Source organism: Phyllostomus hastatus, unplaced genomic scaffold (genome assembly GCF_019186645.2).
Source record: "Phyllostomus hastatus isolate PE091 unplaced genomic scaffold, TTU_PhHast_1.1 phas_contig_98, whole genome shotgun sequence".
NCBI classification, from domain to species: Eukaryota; Metazoa; Chordata; class Mammalia; order Chiroptera; family Phyllostomidae; genus Phyllostomus; species Phyllostomus hastatus.
Window position 1 is genome coordinate 5,805,738 of NW_025333999.1, and position 24,276 is coordinate 5,830,013.

Genomic DNA, 24,276 nt, shown 5'->3' on the forward strand with positions numbered 1-24,276 from the left:
TCTGAAATGAATCTTCTTTTTTCTTTCAAATAATTTTCTAGCTAGTTGTTTAAATATAGAAAAGTTTCAGTATGTTCTTTTAGTTTTCTATATATAATCGTACCACCAGAAGTAATATTTTTAGGTTAAATTGTTTCTGATGTTTTCCTGCCCAAAATGCCAACCTGAAATTATAAGGAAACACCACGCAAACCCAAACTTGGACTCCACAAAATGACTGGCCTGGGCTTTTAAAAATTCCAAAATTATGAAAGGCAAAGACAAACTGAGGGGCATTCCAGATGCGAGGAGATGAGAGAGATGTGACAAATACAGTATATGAGCCAAAAGAATCTTTTGTTATAAAGGACATTACCAGAACAGTTGGCGAAATCTGTTTAAGGTCTGCAGACTAGATAACAGCACATTCTCAATGTCCATTTCCTAATTTTCATAAGTGTATCATGATTATATGAGAGAATGTCCTTGTTTTTAGGAAATGTAAATTTAAGTATTTATGGGCAAAGAGACATCATTTCTTCAACTTTTTAATAAAAGTAGAGAGGGGGAGAGAGAACACAAGGGAGAGTGCATGCAAAGGTGGTAAAAGTTAACATCTGTGGAATCCAGGTGAGGGGTGCACAGGAGTTCTTTGTACTCATCTTCCAATTTTTCTATAAGTCTAAAGTTATGTGAAATATAAATATAAAACACAAAACAACATGAAATTGTGCCACATAAACTTGTTATTTCAATAACATTTGATCTGTATAAACAGTGTTTTCTTGTCAACCTATGAATTCCCTTCTTCTTTTATAATAATTGTGTCTTATTTCTTTTTCTTGTCTAAATGCATTGGCTAGCACCTCCAAAACCATAGTAAATACTTGATAGTAGTTCTCCTCACCTTGTCCCTGAATTTGATGACTTTTTTTCAGAACTTTTTTCTCATTTGATCCATTACTATGGTGAATCTTATTAACAAACTTCTGAATACTGAACCATCCCTGCATCTCAGGCATAAGCCACCTTTTTTGTGGTATATTTTACTCAGTTCTCTTTGCTAAAATTCCAGTGGGAGTTTCGTACCATTCTTACAGGAAGAGTGGTCTGTTTTCTTACTGTGCTCTTTTGTCAGTTTTTGGTGTCAAGGAGAAGCCAGCTCTCTAAATGTGATTCCAATCACTCATTTTACAAAACTGAGGCCCAACGAGGAGAACTGACCTCTTCAGGTCACTCCCAAGCCAGGGCTGGACCCTAAATCCCCATGTTTGTAGGATGAGGGCCACGCTATCCTTAGAGGGGACTTAAGTCCCCACATCAGCATGATCTCACTGGGTGACTAAATGGGCCTGTTTCTTGTCTGTAGAATGCAAGCACAAGATAGTCGGTGAGAGAACATCGAGTCTCCTTTTCGTCTTTGTTCAGAGCAGCTGGTTTAAAGCTGAGCGTTGATGGATATCGACCGGGCACCTCATCCAGCACGAGCACCCCTATACATGTGCGCCCCGGGGCTGTACAGTGTCTGTCCTGGCCTCGAGCCCACATCCTGCGGGAGGCTGCCTCACCCTCGGGTGCGCCGGCAGCCCCCAGAGGGTCTGGGGCGGGGGCGAGAGCGAGAGCGTGAGCGGGCGCTTGGCCGGGGTCGGGACCCAGAGCATGCCCCAGGGTGCGGCACTCTGCGCTGGGGGTCCATCTCGGCTTCCAGGGCTTTACTGCTGGGAAGGAGGAGGGGCCGGTCAGTTCCCAGACACTCGACCCCCCCACCCCAGACCTCTCAGCACTCTTCCTCCTTTTCTGGGAACCCCATCCCCAGGATCGCAATGCTTTCTTCACCCCTGGCCATCCCGGGGACCTCTCCCCAAGGCCCGCTGGCCCTTTCTCCGGAAGCTCTGCTCCAGATCCCGGGGCCCTCCCGCGATATTTATTTTTCCTTGCACCCTTCCATCACTCTTCCAGAACCCCCAAATGCGCCCGAACCTAAACCCCATGCCTGCAGAGTGCCGGCCCCAACCTGGGGATTCCCTCTTCCAGAGTGCCCACCCCGTTCATCACCCCTAGGGGCCAACTCCAGGGCGGCCACTGGGATTCTCCCCTCAGTCTTCTCCCCAAAGCCCCGCCCCTGCCCCTCCCCTCACTCACACGCGCTCGCGCAGCACCGCCTCCCGGTCCGCGCAGGCTCCGCCCTCGGCCTCGGCCGCGCGTGCGCGCCGCTGTTCCTCTTCCAACAGCCGAGTTGACTCATTGGCCACCGCCTCCCAGCGCGCCAGGGCTTCTGCGGGCGCAGCGTGTGCGGTGAGGTTGGAGACCGCGCGCGGGCGTCGGAGCTTATAGTCTGCCTACTGCTTGCGTGCTGTGCCTTATTTGAATTACATTTGTATGCTGTTTACATGGCTCTTACGTGTCATTTGCATTTCGTAAGTTTGCATTGCTTTTGGAAGTCGTTTACACGGCGTTTGCCTGTTCTGTTGCTTTTGCGTTTTTATGACCTTTGCATGTATGTGCATTTCTTTCGTACGTTTTAGCGTTTATTTGCATGTCGTTTGCATTATTTTTGTGTAGCTAGGAACTTTCTAGGCTCCTCCCACCTCTAGCCCTGCCCAGCAGCACCCTTGCTCCCCAACACACCTGTCAATGCCCCGTTCTTGGCCCCCATCTGAGTCCCCTCTGCCTTGGCCTCGTCCATCTCAATCTTCAGTATCATCAGCTGGGTCTGAAGCTGGCTCTGCGGAGTGGAGGGGAAGTGAGAGGGCATCCTGGGTGGGCAGGACTGAATTTGCCCTGCCCTTTCTAGGGGAGATTGAGATAACACTGGTGCTCCCTCGGCTTTGTTGGAATGTCCTTTGGGGTCCTGTAGTTGTAAAACATAGAAATGGCCGCTGAAGTTGGGTATGGCATGTTGACAGCTGCCTGCCAGGAAAGAGGTCTCTGTCTAGGTACACTGCCCCCCAACCCCAAGACACGGGGATGCGGAAAGGGTTTAGCTCTCCAGTCAGACTGTGGTTCCAATCCCAGCTACATCTAGACTCACCCACTCGGGTTTCAAACCAACACAAGCCCATTTGGTGTTTGACAGTGATTGGATTGGACATCGCCTCTGAGACATTCTGTAAAGCAGCTAGTCTGACCTCAGAGCACCTTCCATTTAGAGGCAAAATCAGAATCTGAACCAAGGGCAGGCTTCTCTTAACTTCGGCTGTCCCAGGCCCTTTCCTTAGACAGGCAGGAAGCGGGTAAGAGGTCTGTTTTGATTTCTAAAATTCACACGCTGCCCAAGCTCTGCTGGGCCCGGTACACAGAGGTGCACAGTAGTTAATGAATGTAAATGGTTGGGACTTTGAGGATGGTTCTTCTGCGAGGCCTAGGAGTGGGAAGGGTTAAGAAAGTATTTGAAGGAGGTGGCCAGAGGAAAAGGGAGGACCAGGCTGGTACCTCCTCCAAGAAACCAAGTTTAGTCTCCTAATTACAGGTGACATGAATGTCCTTTTCCAGAAATAGGGCTGGGACACTGGCTGGGCGGTGGGGAGAGTTGAGTGGGCACCTGGGGGAGAAGATAAAACAGGGCCTCCCCAGGTGGGCTCAGGGGTCTGGGGCTTCTCTAGCCACTAGTTTATCTGGCAAATAGCAGAGAACAGTGGGGCCTTCTAGATCAGAAGGTGAACTCAAGGGTGAACCGGCCTTGTAGGAGTTGGGCTTATGGTATTATCCTCATTCACATTGAAGAACTGGGGAAACCCAGGCATCCCTGGGACTTCCCAGGGGGCATCCCTGGGGGTGTGTGCAGGCCCTCTGTCCCCACATTCTAGATGCCCCAGCCCACAACACTGCCTGCTTACCTGGTGGCCCTCACAGGCCCTTAAAGCCTCCTCCAGCTCCTGATGGACACTCTCAGCCTGGTCCAGCTGCCTGGCCAGAGCCTTCTCTCGTTGGGCAGCCTCCGCCAGCTTTCGCTGAAGCTCCTGGACTTCTGGCATTGGGTCCCCGGGGGGCACCGTGGCATTGACCCCTGGCTCCAGCTCTGGGCAGTGAGACCCTCTGGAGGCCGCAGAGGCCAGATTCCAAGCCAGTAGGGCTGCCCCGGCTGCAGCTGCCGCCAGGAACACAGCAGCCCCACACAGGGCAAGCACCCGCCAAGCACGCCCTGGCTCTGGTTCTGGCCCTGGCTCGGCCATGCTGCCATCCACAGCTCCAGCCCAGACAGCCACAAGCATTTAATTGGCATCTTGGAACACCAGGGATACCCAAAGTTCCGCCCAGCCAGGGCGTGTTTCCCAAGTCCTTTGGGAGGAGCTGGGTTAGGCCAGACCAGGCCACCGGAGCCTAGGACAGGACTGGGGTCCTGAGTTCCGGTTCTGCCTCTGCCTTCTGCATGCTATTCTCTGAGCCTCAGTTTGCCCTCTGTGAAGTGGGGATGGCAGTAGGTCCTTAGGGCTTAGTGACGAACACATCAGCACATCCAGGCAAAGCACCCATCAGCATAGGGAGCGCTTGGCGAGGGACTAGGGCATATTGTCGCCATTCTGTTCATGGAGAAATGGAGACTGGAAGACTAAAGGCCTGGGTCAGGCTGTCACACTTTCTGCGACCAACTCAGACGCCACTAGAAGTAGACCCAAGGGTGGATCCGCCCCATCTCCCTGCTTGTTCTCCAGCGGGTCGCCAGGGGGCGATCTTACAACATGAATTAGATTCAGGCCAATTGACAACCTCCCTGAATCAAATCTCCTTCTGTTACTAGCTTCATCTCCTGGCCTTCTTCCATTTGTATCTCCTCTTCCTCCTCCTCCCTACTTCCCCCTCTTTCTTCTCCTCCCCAGTTTGTCTCACCCTCTATCCTTCTCTCCTTCCTAATCCATCACCCTCGTCCCCCTCCTCTTTCTCCTTCTCCTGCAAGGCCTCTAGCGTCTTTAATGTCCTTTCTTTCTCCTAGGTACCCTTCAGCCCTCCTCTGTGCTCTTCTGGCAAGCGCCTTCCCACCCCAGGGCCTTTCTTTGGCTGTTCCCTCTGCCAGGGCGCCCCCATCACCCTCTGTGACCAACTACCTCTATTCATTCATTAGTGTCTTCTCCAGAACCCTCCCCTCCCCCACTACCTTAGGCCCCTTTTGATGAGCTCTCCCAGCTCTGCTGTAATTTTATGTAGTGTTTAACTGATTCCCAGCGGCCTCTCCTGTCAGACTGGGTGAATCCCCTAAAAAGCAAAGCCCACATCTGCCTGGTTCCCACTGTCCAGCTGGTCCTGACACACAGTTATTTGTGCAGGAAACGTGATCTGAGTAAACACTGTGAACTAGAATATCAGTGTCCCAACCCCCTCACCCTGCTACCCCATCCTTCTTATTCCACATGAAGAAATCAGAGCCCAGAGAGGCCAAGTCTCAGGCCAGGGACACACAGCAGCTGCTGATCACTGCCAGATTCCTGCTGGATAGGAATCCCTATAGATCCACAGGACCTGAGTCCTGACTTCTCAGCCCCTGGCTGGCTGGGCCACAGCCAGCAAGGGAAGTGAGATATTTTTAGGAAGAGGAGAAATTTATAATTGGGCCATTGTGTGGGGGCTTAGGGGGAGAATTGAGCAGGTCAAATCCATCTTACTTAGCAAACCCAACCCCCTTCATCAGTGAAATACAGCCCAGGCGTGGGGGCCAGCCTGCCCCCCTCCCACACACACTGTTTTGGAACATCTGTTAGGTTAAGCTGGGAGTGGGAGTGGAGGACTGCAGGGGAGGGGTAAGGACTGAGGTTACCTGGTCGCACGCAATGGGTTTGCTTCTTGGAAGCCAAGGGAGGCCAGGGGTTCAGTCGCCTGAGCAGCTGAGAACCCTGAGAAAGCCCGAGACCTTCTCTGGACCTGCTTCCTCATTTTTTAGAGGGGGCTATTGGTGGGGAGTCAAATGACTCGGTCATAGTAAAGGGACCTCACGAGCTCCTACTGAGCCCCCATGCAAACCTGCAAACTGGGGATGCCCCGAGCCTCGCTCTCTGGAGCAGAAGTTCTCACTGGATATGATCAGATCCCCAGGAGACAATTGGTATTTTCTGAAGGTACTTTTTGTTGTCACAACCAGGGGTAGGAGGCAACAGCACCTAATGGGTGGAGGCCAGGCAAACTGCACGACATCCTACCCGTCCAGCGCAGCCCCCACCACAGAGAACATTCCAGCCCAAACGTGGGCAGTGCCAGTCTGCCCGCCCTCAGATATCACAGTGCGTCAGGAAAGAAACTGACAAGGTCCACACACAGAAAAATGGTCGGGGAGGCTGGAGAGTGGTGACCAAGGGGAAGGGGGAGACAAAAGGGTCAGGGGACAGAGATGGTGTTTGGGGGTCTCTGGGGAACAAGCAGGAGCCACAGATGGGGAGTCTGTTGACCACCTGGCCTGGAGACCGCAGGACCTGAGGGCAGTGCAGAATTTTGGGCAGACACAAGGATCCTGGCCCCAGGACCAAATGACAGGAAGTTGCCTGGACAATAGTTGGGATTCCAGGAAAACTTGGAGGAAGGAAGATAACAAAGAAGGAAGAAATTATGAGATGTGGACCCCAGAGAGTGGGTGAAGGGCCATCAGGACCGTGGCCCTCCATTCCGGAGAAGCAGAGAGACTCTGGAGGCAGGATTCTGCACAATGAATAGGAGTTTGGAGGGGAAAACAAGTTGAGAATATGGAGGAGGGAGGTACATTGTGACAAATGCTTGGCTTGGGCGTGTCTGCAGATCCAGGTTTGAATCCCAGCTCTGCACTTTCTGGGGGTGGAGGGGGGTGGATTGGGAATTGGACAAGGTGTCCCCGTAGTCATGGCCTGTGTTTCCTCATGGCGCCGTGAGCATGCGGAGACTGATGTGGAGATGACAGTAGAGTGCTGAGCATTCAGCGAGTACTGATGGGGGTGTATGGTCCTTTAAGATGATCCCAGTGGAGAATAGGGCTGGGTAGGCAGTGGAGTGGTACCTGCCCAAACCCCGTGGGTTTCTGGGAACATTCTGGAGCAAGGAAGGCTGGGTGTAGACATCAGGAGTTCGCAGATGCTTGGGAGTGATCAGTGACACACCAGGAACTTCAGAGTAAGGTCACTCCCCCAAAAAGGAATGTTTACTTTTTGGTACCCAAAGACCCCAGAACAAAGTGACATTCCAGAACCCTGAACAACAAAAAGCAGATGCCCCCCAATCCATGACCCACCAATTTTTGAGGGGCAGCTGTGGGCCAACTCGGATGCTTCTCCACCCCCAAGGCTACCCCATGAACCACCTCTTGCCATCTGAGTCCCCCCCACTCCCCCCAACCATCCCCTGCTCCCCAACCATGCAGTCGTGTGGCCCCTCAAAACTGTCCAGGTCAGGGAAGCAGAACTGGAACCAGTCCAGGTTGTGACCTAAGAGATGTAATAAGGGAGACTCAGGGCAGAACTGTGGACAGAACACGGGCCCTGGCCCCTCCATATGACTCCTCACTGAGGTCCCCACATCCGTCCCAAAGACCCTTCTCCTCTGCGCCCAGCCCTCCACCCTGCAGGCAGGCCACCTCCCCAGGCCCTGACTCTGTGACTCCCTCCCACCCCTTTCAGCTCCCCCTCCTTACCTGCCAGCTTCCTGGGACCTCAGGCCAACAGATCCAGGAGGCTCAGGGTCAGGAGCATAGTGACCACAGAGAGGCTGAGGGTGTTCCCGGAGTTGGTGGAGCCATAGTCCCTGCCGAAGCTTTCATGGTCTTTTCTGAGGTGGAGATGGGGGCAATTCAGGCAGGCGCCAGGGCTGGCTGCTCCAGTGCTGGGCTCATCGCCCCTCAGAATCTGCCCTCTTTCCCACCGAGTCCCTAGGGAGGAAAGTGGGCAGCTGCCACTCATGGCTGGGTAATCCAGGGACAAGGCTGGAATTCAAACTTTGTCCCCAAAGCAATGGGATTTATGGAGTCAAGAAGATCCCAGGTCTTGGGATGGGACTAGAAGGTTAAGGGGGGCATGGCTGGGGAGTGTCCCCACCTTAGTTCATTCAGCTCTGCAGTTGTGTCCTGCAGCTTCTGGGTTGTGTCCTGCAGCTTCTGGGTTGTGTCCTGCAGCTTCTGGGTTGTGTTCTGCAGCTTCTGCTTCAATGTCCTAATCTCCTCTAGTATGGGACAGAGGGCATGTCTGCACCATAGCCACACCCCTCAACTGGCTCCAACTTGGAACAGGACCCCACTTTGAGCCCCACCCTCACCTGAATGCACCTTGGAAACCTGGCACACCCCCTACCCACCTCCACTGGATTCTGGTCCCATCCCTCTCCTGACCCCAACCCTGGGACCTTCCCTCTCCCTCCTCTTTAATACCTGCCCTGCTCCTCCAAGCCCCACTAGTAGAACCCGGGCCTTGTATTTTTCTCACCTTGAAGCTCTTGTACTTGCTCCTGTAGCTTTTGGCCCTGAGCCTGCTGCATCTTCAGGGAAGCCATCAGGGTCACCTGGAATGTGGTAGAAGGGTGGGGGTGTCAGACTCTGGGGTTCTGTCCCTGGTGGGGGTGGGCTGCTGTCTTGGGACCTGAACCCCTCCCCAGGTCTTGGGGTCACATCCAAATACATTTCAAGGTTCCCTCCAACCTTCTCTGTACCTGTCTCCCTCTGTGAAGATTGACCACAACCTCCCACCCTCCCAGGGACACTGCTAAGAGTGCAATCCTCGAAACAGGAGTTTTAAGCCCCCCCCTCGGAATTTGGAGGCTACCCAGGCTCAAACCCTAGGAGAAATTTCCAGATCCCCTGGGCTATTGCCCAAGAAGATTTAGAGGTCTATTCAAACCCAGAACACGGGATTTCTGAACCCAAGCAAGATGTCCAGTGGGAGTTTCCAGGCCCCTCATATCAAGACCCAAGTGAAAGTTTCAGCCCCTTAGGCATGCAGTGGAAGTATCAAGAGCCCCTGCCTTCTTCAGGGTCTGGTGAGTTCCCATCCCAACCCCCAAAGGGGATTTCTACTCCCCCAAGACTCTGCCCAAGGGCAGCTTCTGGGTCCCCCAGACCAATGCCCTGGAGTTTGAAGATTCATCCATATCATAGTTAGAATACCGAGGCCCCTTATTTGGGTGCTGTGGGGAATTTAAGGCTCCAGTCTACACTGGCACCCCAAAGAGAGTTTAGAGATCCCCAGACCCTGAAGGGGAAATTCGGGTTCCTGATATAGGGGCCCTGGGGCAGTCTCAAGGTCTATCTGGATCTCCACCTAGGCCCTGGGTGGATCCCCCAAGCAGAGGGCCCTCTTTAGGGGTGGTGGTGGCTTACTGCAGTCTGGTTGTAAGTGGCAGCCTGGGCCTTAGTCTTCAGTAAGATTTCTTGGGCCTGAGTCCACTGGCGCTCCAGGAAGTGGGTGAAGTTTCGACACTCCTGCTCTGCTCTGCGGCCATCCTTGCAAGCTGGGCTGTGGACCTGGACACTGAGGATGATCGTGGTCACAAACAGACCCACCGCAAACAGGACCAGCAGGACCAGCAGGATCCCCAGCCACCTTGGGAGCTTGTAGTGCCCCAGCATTAGCTCCCTTGAGTTTTCAACCATGGGCAAAGGGATGTAGTGGTAAAAAGTGGATGTCATAGGGATCTGCCCTGGGTTGTAGGGAGTCAGAAAGGAAGCTGAAACTTTCTAAGAGGCTGGATCTGCCTCCTTATTAGCATAGGGGCCATTTTGACCAATGAAAAGTCCTAAAACAATCCCCTGACCTAGGGATTTTTGAATGGATCATCTGAAAGAACAGTTTAACTTTCAGTTTTGGTTTCCAGGAAAGAGGTATGTTGTCACTGCCAAATTATAGCCTTGGCCCTTCTGGGCCAGGTGCTAGCACATGAGCTGCTGCAGAAGGGGCGCTGCCCGGGAGACCTCATCGCAAGTCCCTGCCCTTCTCCTGTGCTCCCAAGGGCCACACCTGTAGTTGCTGAATGCCTAGGGCATGCCAGCCGCGTGTTCCTGTGTGCTGGGACCTGAGAAGCCACAAGCTGTCATGTCCAGTCCCCAGCTGGGGAAACTGAGGCTGAGGGGTGAGTGGTGGACTGGGGGCAGGCAGGACCAGGGTGTGACCCAAGAGGCTGGGTTTTGTGTTCAGGGATCTCCATAGTGACCCAGCAGGGATTCAGTTAGCATCCCTGCCATGGTGTCTGAAGGGACCGTAAGGAGCCATGGAGGGTGTCAGAGGAGGGACATTTCTCTACCTAGACTGCTTAAAGATAGTCAACAGCCAAATGACAAGGGATGGGGAACAGTCTTGATGGACAGACCCAGGGGAACTTGTGTTTCCCACGAGCAGGAGCCTCCCTCCCAGACCAGGACCCCCAGCGCAGAGACACAATCTCGGCTGAAGCTGACTTATTGGGCCACACCCTGCTGGCCTTCAAACTTGAGGGTCAGCTTGGGACCACAGCTGGGGGTGAGAAGCTGAGGCTGTGTGTGAACAGCCCTTCCTTCACGTGGGACTCCAGACAGGCCACTTCCCCTCAGCCTCAGTTTCCATAGCTGTAATGGGGATGACAACAGAACATCCACATGCTCCCCCACCTAAATTTTGCAACCCAGGTGGGTGCCTTGCTCACCTCACTGCAGTCCCAGATCTGCAAACAGAAGGTTTGTGGTTTTCACCTCTGGAATAGTGATGACACCATTCTTCTGTGTTTCACTTAGGTTAAGGCCCACACACTTGTGACAAAGCCGGATAGGGAGGCTAGGAGGTGTCCTGCCTGGGAAAATGACGAGAGTGGGGAAGAGGGTGTCATGCCTGTTGATGAAGAAGCAGAGGATGCACGCATGCCACTGGACTCCTCAATGCCAAGAAAAGCAAAAGCACAGTGAGGGGGAGTAAAAATGCATTTTCTTTCCACCTTTCTAAATTCTTCTGGCTAGACTAATAGTCAAATTAACATGAGACAGATTAATAGGAGAAAACAACCAACTTGGTTATGTATGACAACTTTTTACCTATTTATATTGTGCCATAAGAATATGACTGGTATAGCTCAGCGGGATGGACATTGTACTGCAAACAGAAAGGTCACAGGTTCAATTCCCTGTCAGGGCACATGGCCAGGTCCCCACTGGGGCGGGGGGGAGCGTGAGACGCAGCCTACTGATGTTTCTTTGGCACATGGATGTTTCTCTCCCTCTCTCTCTCCCTCCCTTCCCCCCTCTCTAAAAATAAATACATAGACCTGGCTGGTGTGGCTCAGGGAATTGAACGCCTGCCTGAGAACCAAAAGGTGGCCATTTGATTCCCAGTCAGGGCACATGCAGGGGTTTCGGGCTGGGTCCCAGTTTGGGGGGATGTGAGAGGCAACCAATTGGTGCTTCTCTCACCCCTTTTTCTCCCCTTTTCCTCTCTCTAAAAATAAAACAAATTAAAAAAAATAAATAAAATCATTAAAAAATATATGAGACCTTAGGACAGATTGAGCATTTGAGGCTTAGATGTCTCTGGAGCTAAGGAGAAGGGGGGTTGTGGTTTGGGACTTCAAAGGGGAGGAAGGCAGTTCATGCAGACGCAGACGTGGGAGAGCAAGTGTGTGGTAAAGGAATGTGCGGTGGGCTGCCTTCAGCAGAGGGCTTCCATCAGAGGCCGTGCCAGGCCCCTCTCTGCCCACTGGCTAGTTCGAGTTAAACCACAGTGCCCTGTGATGGCTCACCCCCTAGAGCAGGTCCTCTTCTAAATTCCCTTCAGGCAATTAGGGGGAAGGACAAAGCTTCTTCCTGAGTCTTTTGTTTCTTGAAAATAGCCAGCCTGGAATAGTCCATATCTCCAAAGGCATATTTTGGGGTGGTGAACTTTGCTCCCCTCACCTGCAACAACAGCCCCAACCCCCCAATTCAGGAAGTGGGCATGATAGAATACACTCCCTCCAAGGTTATTGATATAGCAACTAGCTCCCAGCAAAAAGCCAGGCGAGTATATAGGTGTGGGTAGCGCAGCTCCGGGATATGTGGGGAATGGCTTTTCTCTGACCTGCAGGATGCAGAGGAAATGAGTCGTGTCACCACACACCCCTCTGGCAGCACCTGCATGGTGCTCAGGGGGTTTAAGGCTCTCGGTGTGAGACGGGATAGTAAGAAGCCAGGAAAATTCCTTGGCAAGTGGAATGGGGAAACTGAGGCAGAGAGCCAAACACATGGCCAAACAATTTACAGGCAGGTGCAGATGGTCAACAGGGCCAAAGACCCTGAATGCCTGGCAGTGGACAAAACTGGGAAACTAAGGATGTCGCCCCCTGTCTTGACCAGCATAATCCAGTTGGTTGGGCATCATTCTGCAAAGCAAAAGATCACTAGTTCAATTCCCGGTCAGGGCACATGCCTGGGTTGCAGGCCAGGTCCCTGGTTGGGGGCTGGGCATGTTCAAGAGGCAACCGATCCATGTTTCTCTCACACACTGATGTTTCTCTCCTTCTCTTTCTCCCTCTCTTCCCCTCTCTCTAAAAATAAATAAGTAAAATCAATTAAAAAAAAACAACTGCCACCCAGGGTAACCTTTCCTCCCTGGAAAGCAGCAAAAACAGGTGGGCAATGCCAGAACCATCTACAGTGACTGAAGACCCTTGCCCTGTCACTGACCAATCAGCGGAAACGACGACCCTAAACCCCTAAATGGGGCGCACCTGGAGAACTGATGATTATTTTACTGAAAACCTCCCCAGCAAGAGAGAGATAAAAGCCTCAAGACAAAGGCCACATCCCTTCTGTCTCCTTGCTCCACTCCTTCCCTCACAGGCACTCCCCACCCCTAGGCAGAAGGCTCAGGGCCAGGTAGCAACTCCCTTCTAGGTGGGACTATTTAAATCCGCAGGGAGGCTTAGCCCAATGAGCGGGGCCTCCCTGACACGGTGAAGCGTGCTGACCCTATCTTATTTCTAGCTTGCACGTCTCTCACGGTCTCAGGTAAACAGCTCCAGCTATAGACAGGCTGACTCTTAGAAGAATTCTGTTCCTCTTGAGCTTTTGGCAAAGATTTGCAGGAGCCTCGAGACCAAATTAGATCAGGAAGGGTCAATGGAGACTCGGGGAGTGGAGAGATTGAGAGATTTCTGTGTTCTCGGGTCGCCCTTCGAGTCGAGGCATCACATGCCTCTTGCCTCTTCTTCCCTTTCTTAATATAAAAAAAGCCTGAATTCTGGGCTCTCTTAAGATGGATTTGCAGGAGCTTTAAGGTCCCCCATCTTCTCAAGCTGGCATCTTCTGGATCAATAAACCTTTCCTTATCCCAAATTCTGGTTGATGTTGATTATTGGCCTTTGAGGGGTCAGTAAAAGGCCTTTCCTCCTCCCATAACTGAGGGCTGCTCAGAGGGCTACTGGTCAGAGGGCTGCTGGCCAGAAGGAATGTGTGTTGTTTTGAAATGGATTGTAACTTTCAGACACAGGAGGGTGCGGTCTGCCTCTCACTGACCTGCCGCTGTCAGTGCTGTCCAGTGCTGTCCGCAGTAATGTGTGTAATAAATCTCATGTCCATATCTGCTAGTCCACAGGAAGTTTTTTGTTTTGTTTTGTTTTGTTTTGTTTTTTCAGAATGTCACAAGCATTTAAGCAGCTTCCCAGTTTGGGGCTCCTGCACTACAACCTTTTTTGAAGCATTGGGCACAGGAACCTTGGATCAGTAACAATGGACCTTGGAAATTTATAGGGGGGAACAATAAATTCTTAGGTAGCTGTGAATGATACCGGCCATCTACACCCCTGTTTTTGAGGCCCCTGATTGGGTCACATTCACTGCAAGAATGAAAACCAAGATATTTCAGCCTGCCTCCAGCACCCGGTACGGGACAGGGATACCCACTCTGAGCCCACTCATAGGGCAAAACGTTTGGACAATCCATTGTTGACCTGGGGGAAACTGACAAGCCCTGCGAGCAGACACAGGCAAACCCTGAGACAGAGAGGGAGCTTCGGAAGCCAAAGTCTAGCTCAATCAGCTGTCAAGTATTAGGTAAAACCAAACGTGGTTTGAACTCCTTATTGCTTGTGGTAAGCAAGGGAACTTCCCCAAAAGGAGTCATTCACACACATTTGTGTTTATCTGTGAGGTTGGACAGACAGCAAACCAAGGCAGGGAGGAGGAGGGAGATGTGTCTCCCCCACTGACTCAGCAGTCCTGAGCTTGGTCAATAACATGGCCAGGTGTTCCAACATCACAGGAAACACCAGGCTAACACGGGAGAGGGGGAGCCCTTGAAATGCTATGCATCATTTCCAATATCAGGAAAAGAAAGCCTTGACACTGTGTTTCCACCTCAAGGCCTGAAAGAGGGGAGAGGGTCCGCAGTGCCCAAGGGAAGGAGGCCATAAAACAACTTCTGTTTATTGTCTACCTCTGGTCACTGTCTGTTTTACAGGGAGTCCCTCATGCTTACAGGAAGAGCCCATAAGTAACTTTGGGTAACTGCTCCAACTTTAACTGCCTCCTGTCACGTATCTCTTTTACAACAAGATGAACAAATGGAGTCTGGAGCAAGATAAGGATTCAGCCTCACCAACCCCCACACGTACCTTCATTTGGGCAGTCATGTGCCCCTGGGGAAAACTGGCTCCACCTTTACCTTTCAACCAACTCGTAACTTCTTCAGCACGATGCCAACTGTGTAAGTCCTCAGAACAAAGGACTCTCTCTCAGCTCTTAGGCCACCCTTCCTTCTGCCCGTACCCTGTGCCCTTCACACAGCCTCCTCGCCCCCACCGCCCCCACCTCAGGTACGCCATTCTCTTCCATGAGAATGGATCACCAATAAACCCTGCTGGCATGCTAACAGATTCCCTGATCTGTAATTTTTCTACTGTGTCTGCGAGAAGAACTGAAGTTTCTGGGAGTTTCTCCTGTAACATTTCCACAATGCCAGATTCATTAGGGGAGACCTCTCAAAAAAGCCAGCAGGGTTACACAGAAGCGGGGAGCTGCCCTGGCTGGAGTGGCCTCAGTCTGTTGGCGCGTTGTCCCATAACCAAAAGGTCTGAGCCCGGGTCTAGCACATGCAAAAGGCAGCCAATCAATGCTTCTCTCTCACATGGATGTTTCTCTCTCTCCCTTCCTCTCTCTCAAAGCAATGGAAAATGTCTTTGGGTGAGGATTAAAAATAATAATAAAATAAATAAGAAAGGGAGAGCAAGCAGAGCAGGGGTGAAGTCCAGATCACTGGCGGAGTCTGCGGATGGAGCAGCGGGCAATGGTCACAGGCCAGGCGGCTGCGGTGGCAGCACTCCTCCAGTGGAGTGGACCTTTGGGCTTGGAGTGGGACCCGCGGGACTGCAAAGCTCCGGCATCAACGGCCTGGGCTCTGAGTTCTTACAGCCCACAACGGGCGCTGCCCCACTCATGTCGGTGCCCGGGTGGGGTCCTTATCCCAGGGTCCTGACTTGTGGTTCTGGGTGTTCCAGGACCCCCCCAAGGGCATCCCTGTTACACCCCATTACTTTGGTCCTGGGCATATTGTCACTAGACATCACTGGCACAGCTAACAGTGAGTGACTCCATGTCGGATTGTCAAAAGGTGTCCCAAAGGTCCTCGCTGCTCCTGCTCTGTGCACGGCGGGGACCGCACCTGAAAAGATAACGCTGACACCCCACCGCGGTGTTGGTCAGCCTGTGGGAAGCCATAAAGCCTAAACGCGCGTGCCCCATCTTCCCCCCTGATGCCCCACCTGCTCCCGTCCCATTCAGGATCAGCGCGGGCGCCTCCTGGGTACAGGATGCCAGCTGAGGCTGCGTCCAGGTGAGGGCTGTTCAGAGCGAATGTGTCACCGGCGTGTGGGGTTCTTGGCAACTCCTGGCAGGGAAGCCGAGAGAGCTCGTCACGCAGAAGAGTGCTCAGGCCGGAGGCTTGTCATAGCTCCTGCATGCGAAGGAAACAGCATTCATTGGGGGAAAGAATTCTGCTCCATGAGCCAAAGCGGAGAGCGGCGTTAAAGAAGTTGAGGTGGGAAAGATGACGTCTAAGCTTGTAGAGGCCGAACTCCTGCGCCTGCGCAGTACAACTGCATGTTTGTTTATGCATCACACGCCCTATGAGCATCTTAAATCTCTACCCAAGGGCAGCTTTTTGCAATTATGATGAAGGTAGTCACACATCCTTTAGGGGTGAAAAAGTCTCCTTGCCGGAGGTAAAAGTGTACCTTGCTGTTGCTGGCGCTGCTCTGTCTGGCTGCTGGCTGGGTGCAGGGTGATGGATGGGAATTCCGAACTTATCAGGGGAGGCTCAGTCTGTCCAAATAGAGCTCATTATTTGCTAGTCCCCAGAAATAAACAAAGATGCAGCTCTGGTGGACACTGGGGCCAAGCGTATGCTAATACATGGTGACCCTCAGAAGTTTTCTGGCCCCTTCAGCATCACTGATTACAGAGGGCTCGTGGTTATGGCAGGGAGGTCCCTTTGATGCGGCAAATTGGGCATTCTCCACCCTGAGAGTGAAGTTTTTTCCCTGTCTCCCACCTCTCCCCTTTGGCAACCATCAGGTTGTTCTCTAATCTGTGGTTCTATTTCTGTTTTGTTTTATGTATTCCGCATATAAGTGAAACCATATGGTATTTGTCTTTCTCTCTCTGACTTATTTCACTCAGCATAATGTCGTCCAGGTCCATCCATGTTGTCACAAATGGCAAGATTTCATTTTGAATGACTAATATTTCATTGTATATATATATACCATATTTTATCCATTCATCTATTGATAAGCACATGGGTTGCTTCTTTATCTTGACTATTGTAAGCAATACTGCAATAAGCATAAGGATGCCTTAGATAGCTTTTCAAATTAGTGTTTTTGTTTTCTTTGGATAAATACCCAGAAGTGGGATTGCTGGATCATGTGGCAGCTCTATTTCTTAAAAAAGATCTTCCTTGTTTATTTATTTTTAGAGGGAGAGGAAGGGAGGGAGGAAGGAAGAGAGGGAGAGAAACATTAGAGGTGTGGTTGCCTCTTATGAACTTATTGGGGACTGGCCAGCAACCCTGGCATGTGCCCTTGAGGCAGGGGACAGTGTAGGAAGGACTCTAAGACTGCACTGCTGTTAGTGGCCAGCGTCTAGCATCCTGGTTGCCAGGAAATGCCTTTATCACTTAGGTAGAATGAATAGCAAACCGAGGCAGGGAGCAGGAGGGAGACAAGCCTCACACGCTAACTCAGCATGTAATAATATTGACAGCTGTTCCGACATCACAGGAAACACTGTGTTAGCAAGAAAGAAAGGAAGTCCTTGAAATTCTATGTAGCATTTCCACTATCTGAGAAAGAAGGCCTTGAAACTGTGCTTTCATCCCAGGGCCTGGAATGCAGGAGAGGGTCAGCGGTGCCCTAAGAAGAAGCCCATAAAACAAGTTTGGTTAATTGCCAACCTCTGGTCACTATCTGTTCTACAAGGGAGTCCCTAATGCTTACAGAAAGAGCCCATAAATAACTTTAGAAAGTGCCCCAATTTTAATTAACTGCCTCCTGTCATGCATTTGTTTTACAACAAGATGACCAAATGGGGTCTGGAGCAAGATAAGGATTTGGGCTAACAGACCCCCACACATACCTGAGTTTGGCTAGTCACATTCCCCCAGGAAAGCTGGCACCACATTTGCCCACTCATCAACATGTAACTTTTTTCTCCTATCCCACAGACTATGTAAGTTCTCAGAACAAAAGACCTGCTCTCTCTTTCTCTCTCTCTCACTCTCTCTCACTCTCTCTTGCTCTTGGGGGCTTGGGGAGCTCTTGACACTCTTGGCTCTCTGGCCACTGGGCCCCTGGCTGCCCAGCCTCAGTCCACCAGGGTCTTGCTACCCTGGTCTTCAGCTGCTCTTACTTTTGGACCCTGCATTGCCCTGAAACTTTGCCTTCCAACCCCATTCTAGCTAGTCCTGTTCTCTTCCATGGGAATGGATCACTAATAAACTGATTGCACACTAATGGATTTGCTGATCTGAAATTCTTTACATGTGTCAGCAAGAAGAACCAGGTCTCTCCCTGACAGAGAATAGAACCCGCAACCCTTTGGTTCACAAGCTAGCATTCAATCCACTGAACCACAGCTCTATTTTTAACTTTTTGAGCAACCTCCATACCATTTTCCACAGTGGCCATACCACGAATATGAGGTTTTGCAGCTCTAGCTCAGTCACTAGTACGGGTGCCTTTCCCCACCCTCTTGGGTGCCCCCCGCCCCCTGCACACCACAGCTCTCTCTCTCTGAAGCTCATTGGAGCCTTCCCCCCTTCCCCCCCAGGCACATACACCCTTGCACTCTTTCTTCTATATTTCAAGGGCCCTTCTTTTGTCTCTGTAACTTGTTTCCTGAGCCCTCACAGCACAGCTGGCTTACTTCAATGACCTCTGTAACTTTCTAAACACACTTTTGTTTGTATTTGAACAACAAAAAAGAATATGAGGCTTTTATCTCTCCCACACCACCGAACATATGGGGCAGTGATACGCTACAAGGTCAAATTCTGCAAGACTGTTCAGCCGCCCCGTTGGAGACTTCTGCCTCCGGGTCAGAGCGATCAACCAGTGCTGAGGGGAAACAAAACTGGGAACCAGTAAGTCTACCACCTTTGTGAAGAGTGGCATCTACAAAACAATATAGTCTAGGGCAGAGGGCATAAGGACATGGGAGAGACTATCTCAGAGTTGTTCAAGTGGGCAGCGTAAGCGCTGCCCATCCTGCTGTGAAGAGCCTGGTATGGCTTGTAAACATGCCAGCTGGCTCATGGCAGGGGACTATGGACTCCCAAGAATGGAAAAGGTGTTGGCCCTTATCCACAGGCTGTGCCCAACATTGCCACAATCTCAGATACCTTGGCCATGATCCTGGGAGGGTACCAGGCCATACTGGACTTAGCAGATGCTGTTTCCAGCCTATCCCTGGCTGCCAAGTCACAACATAAATTTGCCTGCATGTGGGAGAAACAATAGTAGACCTTTCCAGTGCTTCCCCACGGCTACCTGCATGGCCCCACGGTGTCACGAGGTGGCAGCCTGAGACCTGTCCCTGTCCTCCCCTACCTCAGGAAAACGGGCCTGTCACACTGACCATGTGGACACGTGAAGGTGTGCCTTTGGTGCTGGGTGCTCTGCATACTTGGCTGGGACATCTGCGAGTGAGAGGGTGGGCAGCAAACCCACAGCAAACTCAAGGCCCAGGCACTGCCATAAGTTTTCTGGGAGTTGCCCGGATGGGTAAGATGCTCATTGTCCCAGAGGCTGTGACTGGCAAGGCGCAGGCTTATCTAACACCCAAGAACATGTAATAGGTGTGAGTTTCTGTAGGAATTTGGGAGTTTCAGAGGACTTTTATTTTCCCTTATGCTGCCTGGTAAAGAAAGGACAGGTGTGAGCCCTGGCTGCGTAGCTCAGCTGCTTGGAACGTTGTCTCATACACCGAAAGGTCGTGGGTTCAATCCCTGGTCAGGGTGCGTATGGGAAACAACCGACCAATGTTTCCCTCTTTGTTCCCTCTCTTCCTCTCAAAAGTCAATAAACATAATCTCTGATGAGGATTAAGATAGAAAAAAAAAGGAAAAGGAAAAAGAAAGGACATTGTGAGACTGGGGAGAGCAGAACAGCAAGCTACCTTTGAGAAGAAAAAACACTAATGAAGCCGATGGAAACTCTGGGCATCTCCCAAGCAAGGCTGTCATTTGAGTTCATGTGTCTGCGACTCCAGAAGACATGAGTTGGGTGCTGTGGCGAGACAACAGGAGAGAGTGCCCCTAGCATTTTGGTGCCAACTCTGGAAGGGTGCAGAAACCAGCTACACCCCACAGAGCAACAGCTCCCAGCAGTGCACCCAGAACTCCGGCAGGTGGAGCCTCTCACAAAGGAACTGCACGTTGTGGTGAGAACTTCCCCAACTGTGAGGGTGGGTTGAAAACGTCTGGGTTTTCCTGGGCCCGAGGGAGAGTCTGCCCTGTGGTTGTAAAAGTTACCGATCTCTCTCTCCTCAAGGCCAGGCAGGCACGTTCTGTTCCCCACAGGGACTGAGACAGATTAGTGAAACTAGGAAAATTCCCTGGCAAGTGAAATTAGGAAATTGAGACAAATAGCTGAACAAATGGCTGAGCAATGAGCAGACAGCTAATGGACCACAGGACCCTACGCTCCCTAACCAAAGACATCTAGGGGCAGATGGTTTAAACCTCTCCTCCCCAGCCAAAGCCACCCAAGAGCAATGGCTTAAATCACCACGGTCAGGGGAACAGACTAAGAAACAACAACAACAGATTAATCCAATGTTAGAAATGTGAGAGAAATAGAGGTGGGAGGAACCGATGATCTGATCCCAGTGCCTTTGTCTGATGCTGCCCTCCAAAGCAAGCTCAAGTGGGCTGAGTTGGGATCCACATCAGCACCTGGGGGGGAGGGGGGAGGCAAGAATGATTTTTTTAAAAGAAAAAGTAGGGGGTTTGTGAGGGGATAGGGGAGGGGTCAGTCTCTTGTTCTTCTAGGCGGGTGCGTCAGGGCCCCAGGCCAGTGGGGATAACTGGGTCTTGGGCAGTCCAGCGGGCTGGGAAACTGGCCTGACCCTTTCGTCCAAGATAGGGGTGAAACCGGCCAAGCCCGTTTTGAGGCACCAGCATGCTCAAGGACACACCTGGAAAGCTAACGAATACTCTGTTGAGATCTTCCATGGGAGCTCCCCTAAAATTGCTGCCTATAGAAAATAGATAAAACCCTTAGCGCTAGATTCTTCCCTTGCTGGTGTACACCTGCGTCCCTTCCCTCGGGAGCATACTTTTGCTTTCTTTATCCTGAGCTCCAAGGCTTCCGATGAGATGAGACTTTCCATCAGGGGAGCTGTGGGCAGTGGCAGCTGGTCCCAGGCTTGCTCCGGATGCTGTCTCCAAGGGCTCTCCATTTGCCTCACTGACCTAAGCTTGAATAAATTTACTCTCACTTGACTCATGTCTTGAAATTTTTCCTGCATGAGTCAAGAACCTGCACATCCCACTGTTCCGTTCCAGGGCAGACCCGTCTCAGCTCCATCCAGTTCCAGGGACAGTGTGATCATCTGGCTGCCATCTTTGTTCCCTCCATCACCCTGAGAACAGCACAGCACACAGGGAAGCACACTCTCAGCAAGCCTGAAATGAGAGCTGACCAGGCTTGTCTTTACTGAGCACTGAACTGCCTCTAACTGAAACTGGATGGCAACTGAGTCCGGGGCTCCTGTCATCTTGTCACCCACTGCTCAGCCAAAAAGCAGAGACAAGGATTGGATTATAAATGCACTTTTTTATTATCGAAGGCCAGCAGTTTGAGAAGGTGGCAGGTAAGACCTCTAACATCCACCTACTCTTGAACTTTCAGAAGCAAGTTTATATAGGGAAAATATAGGAATTTGGTAGGGAAAAATACCTAGGGGGAGTTCAGACGTGCAGTTTCTCCTGGGAGGAGGAGCTGAAAGAGAAGTCAGCAGCCTCTTCCCAGGCTGGCTCCTTTGTTCCAGTGTTATCTCTGTTTGCTTTAGAAATCCTCTTCCTCTCTTCCCAAGCGATTAGGGTTTATGGCCAGGGAGGTTAGTATTCTCTGGTTAGGGAAGATAAGGTTAGAGAAGATAAGATTCTTTAATTGGCTGTGAATTGCTCAGCTGTTTGGTTTTGTTTATTTTTTAAAAGATTTTATCTATTTATTTTTAGACAGAGTGGAAGGGAGGGAGAAAGAGAGGCAGAGAAACATCAATGTGTGGTTGCCTCTTGCGCTGTCCCCCACTGGGGACCTGGCCCACATCCCAGGTATGTGATCTGACTGGGAATTGAACTGGTGGCCCTTTGGTTTGCAGGCCCAGGCTCAATATACTGAGCCTCACCAGCCAGGTTTAATTTTCTTGTCTCAGTTTGCCCATTCCACTTGCCTAGGAATTTTCCTAGCTTCTTACTATCCTGTCTCATAACGAGAAAAGCTGTCCTCCAAAATAGAATGGACTTGAACATTATTACTGCCTCAAAGGAGGCACCGGTGTCATTATGGGAGCAGAATATTGTGTGTTCATATCTGATGAGTCTGCTTATGTATAACTTTTATTTTTTTTTTTTTTAAAGATTTTATTTATTTATTTTTTTAGAGAGGGAAGAGAGGGAGAGGGAGAGAGAGAGAGAGAGAGAAACATCAATGTGTGGTTTCTGGGGGTCATGGCCTACAACCCAGGCATGTGCCCTGACCGGGAATCAAACCTGGAACACTTTGGTTCCCAGCCCGCGCTCAATCCACTGAGCTACACCAGCCAGGGCTATGTATAACTTTTATTAAATCACATGAGGACACAAGTGAACAAAAGCCCCTGAATGATTTGATCTCCAGCCTACAGGACTTAATGAATCAGTGGTTCATATCGTGAGGCTCTTAGTGGAAGAAATTGCTACTTATTGGTGGAATCATTATCTTAATCTATGTGTTCTCTTGCAGGTGCCTGTATTGTTTCTATGTTATCGGCCCCCAGTGCAGCAACATGGCCGATAAGTGAGCCCTTGCTGACCACTCAGGGCACACTGCAGAAAATGAGGAACACAGAGATTCTAAGAGATGGTCACACAGGGTGGAATGTTGGAGGAAGTCATCAAGAGGATGTGATTGCCAGTTGACCTTTGAAGTGGAACAGGGTAATCGGAGGCTCACCACCCTTCCTGTCCTTGGGATGTACACTCTGCCCACTTTTTTCACACTAGGAGCCACTTCAATGTGTAATGGGGTACAGGGTAAGGGGTGCCCCCAGGAATATTGGAGAAAGGCCCCATAGCCCTTGGTTGGGAGGGAGGGGAATGTGGATGATAGGCTTAGGGTTATTTTCATAACAAAGGCTAGTTTAATAGTTGTGCTACCAGCTTGGGGCAAGTTGGGCATGGCTTTTGGACGATATTCTAGCCAGGGGAGGCAGAGGCCCCTGGATCACTGAGTCACACTTGCCCTGACTGGGGATGGCGGCAGAACAAATGTTAACTATACAGAAGACAGGCAAATGTAGCTCATTATAGGAGCTAGAGACGAGGTCACTCAGGAGGCTTTGGGTCAGGCATTAAACGAAGGGTGGGCAGCCGTGAGGGGTTTTTGACCATGTGGCTTAGAAGGGACTACAAGGGCCATGAAGGAGAAATAATGTAGCAGCAATGTGAGAGGGAGAAGGAAGCAAGCAACTGTGTAGTCAGTAGTCAGGATCCAGCCACGCAGCCGGGTGCGGTAAGGAAGGAGACATGCTGTTGCTCTGATCGCGCCCTCGCGCCCGCTCCGGCTGACTCCAAAGACTCTCCCTTGCAAGACACTGACCTGCTGCCTTGCAAACCCGGACTCTACCTGGACTCTCAGGACCTATATCTTTCCTGAACCTCACCATGATCTGGTGCACCACGGCACATGCTTTCCTGGACTATTACCCAGGGGCTGATGACACCGCACCCCAGATCCTAAAGGAGAGAGCTGCTGCTTGACTGGTGGTGCAGACAGCTTAAATTCAGATAAGGAGATGGGGAACTTTTGTGGCTTTTGGCTGGTAGTGTAGTGGGAGCAAGGGAAGTGCTGGGTCTCGTGGGAAAGGAGGGCTCTGAGCATAAGTGCTCTGAGCCCCTCTAAGATTGGAAAACTGTAAATAAAAACCTGCTCCTCCCAGCATTAATTGTTGGTCATTCACCAAGGTGCAACGTGGATGGGCTCTTGTCTGCTCGCTTACAAATGCACAAACTTAAGAGAGTAATGTGTTGTTGAGACTGTCCAGATTGTATACATGACTGAACCCAGATCAGGTATCTATATAAAGTTTTAAGATTCTGGCAGGCAGTGTGGAGATCTACTCATCTCACAGTGGCCAAGTTCCCTGGCTGACTCCAAACAATCTGGAGTGGATCCATCTCTACTTGACCTCTGTGTACAGAGGCCAGTTTCAGATTTCAGCTGGGAAACTCCTGAGGTTTGGGACCAGTGTTTTTCCTAAGCAGTGAGACTACGGGGTACTTCAAGGGGAACCCACGGTTTGTTGACTTCTGTATCTCATTCTTGCGTCATCTTTTCCAGGATGTTTCCTATGGGCATTGACTTTTGAATTTCAAACAGTTTTCACATGTCACTAAATATTCTTTTTCTTTTTAAAAGTATTGATTTCGGAGAGAGAGGTATGGGGGAGAGAGGGAGAGAGAGAGATTGATTTGTAGTTCCACTTAATTGCGTTCATTAGTTGTTTTTTGTAGGTGACCCGATGGGGGATGGAATCCACAACTTTGGCATTTCAGGACAATGTTCTAACCAACAGAGCTAATCCGGCCAGGGCTATTCTTTTGATTTCCCATCCCAATCATTTGTAAATATAAAAACCATTCTTACCTCACAGGTCATACAAAC

At 50.9% G+C, this 24,276-nt stretch overlaps 2 protein-coding genes across 3 annotated transcripts; both read right to left on the minus strand.

The window, feature by feature from the left end:
- Positions 1 to 1,543: 1,543 nt before the first annotated feature.
- CCDC194 (coiled-coil domain containing 194) lies at positions 1,544 to 4,151 on the minus strand. Its single transcript, XM_045853628.1, has 4 exons — positions 3,816 to 4,151; positions 2,608 to 2,704; positions 2,122 to 2,254; positions 1,544 to 1,694 (listed from the first exon to the last, which is right to left on the minus strand). Exons 1-4 carry the CDS (start codon positions 4,149 to 4,151, stop codon positions 1,544 to 1,546), a joined length of 717 nt encoding a protein of 238 aa, XP_045709584.1.
- Positions 4,152 to 7,045: 2,894 nt separating this feature from the next.
- BST2 (bone marrow stromal cell antigen 2) lies at positions 7,046 to 9,599 on the minus strand. Of its 2 annotated transcripts, XM_045853253.1 has the most exons (5): positions 9,236 to 9,595; positions 8,346 to 8,421; positions 7,962 to 8,085; positions 7,562 to 7,695; positions 7,046 to 7,355 (listed from the first exon to the last, which is right to left on the minus strand). In XM_045853253.1, exons 1-4 carry the CDS (start codon positions 9,542 to 9,544, stop codon positions 7,581 to 7,583), a joined length of 624 nt encoding a protein of 207 aa, XP_045709209.1. In that variant the 5' UTR covers positions 9,545 to 9,595; the 3' UTR covers positions 7,046 to 7,355; positions 7,562 to 7,580. The 2 variants fall into 2 exon arrangements, with proteins under 2 accessions (XP_045709209.1, XP_045709210.1); XM_045853254.1 differs by lacking the exon at positions 7,046 to 7,355 and having other exon boundaries at positions 7,657 to 7,795; positions 9,236 to 9,599.
- Between the last annotated feature and the right edge of the window lie 14,677 nt (positions 9,600 to 24,276).

What these genes read in the sequence shown, in the direction of transcription:
- CCDC194 (XM_045853628.1), bottom strand. Translation starts at nt 4,151, where the DNA reads ATGGCCGAGCCAGGGCCAGAACCAGAGCCAGGGCGTGCTTGGCGGGTG. An exon ending in GGGCCTGTGAGGGCCACCAG is followed by an intron (nt 2,705 to 3,815) that starts GTAAGCAGGCAG and finishes TCCACTCCGCAG; the next exon opens with AGCCAGCTTCAGACCCAGCT. An exon ending in GCGGTGCTGCGCGAGCGCGT is followed by an intron (nt 1,695 to 2,121) that starts GTGAGTGAGGGG and finishes CCTTCCCAGCAG; the next exon opens with TAAAGCCCTGGAAGCCGAGA.
- BST2 (XM_045853253.1), bottom strand. Translation starts at nt 9,544, where the DNA reads ATGACATCCACTTTTTACCACTACATCCCTTTGCCCATGGTTGAAAAC. An exon ending in CCACTTACAACCAGACTGCA is followed by an intron (nt 8,422 to 9,235) that starts GTAAGCCACCAC and finishes ACCACATTCCAG; the next exon opens with GTGACCCTGATGGCTTCCCT. An exon ending in GCAGAGCTGAATGAACTAAG is followed by an intron (nt 7,696 to 7,961) that starts GTGGGGACACTC and finishes TCTCCACCTCAG; the next exon opens with AAAAGACCATGAAAGCTTCG.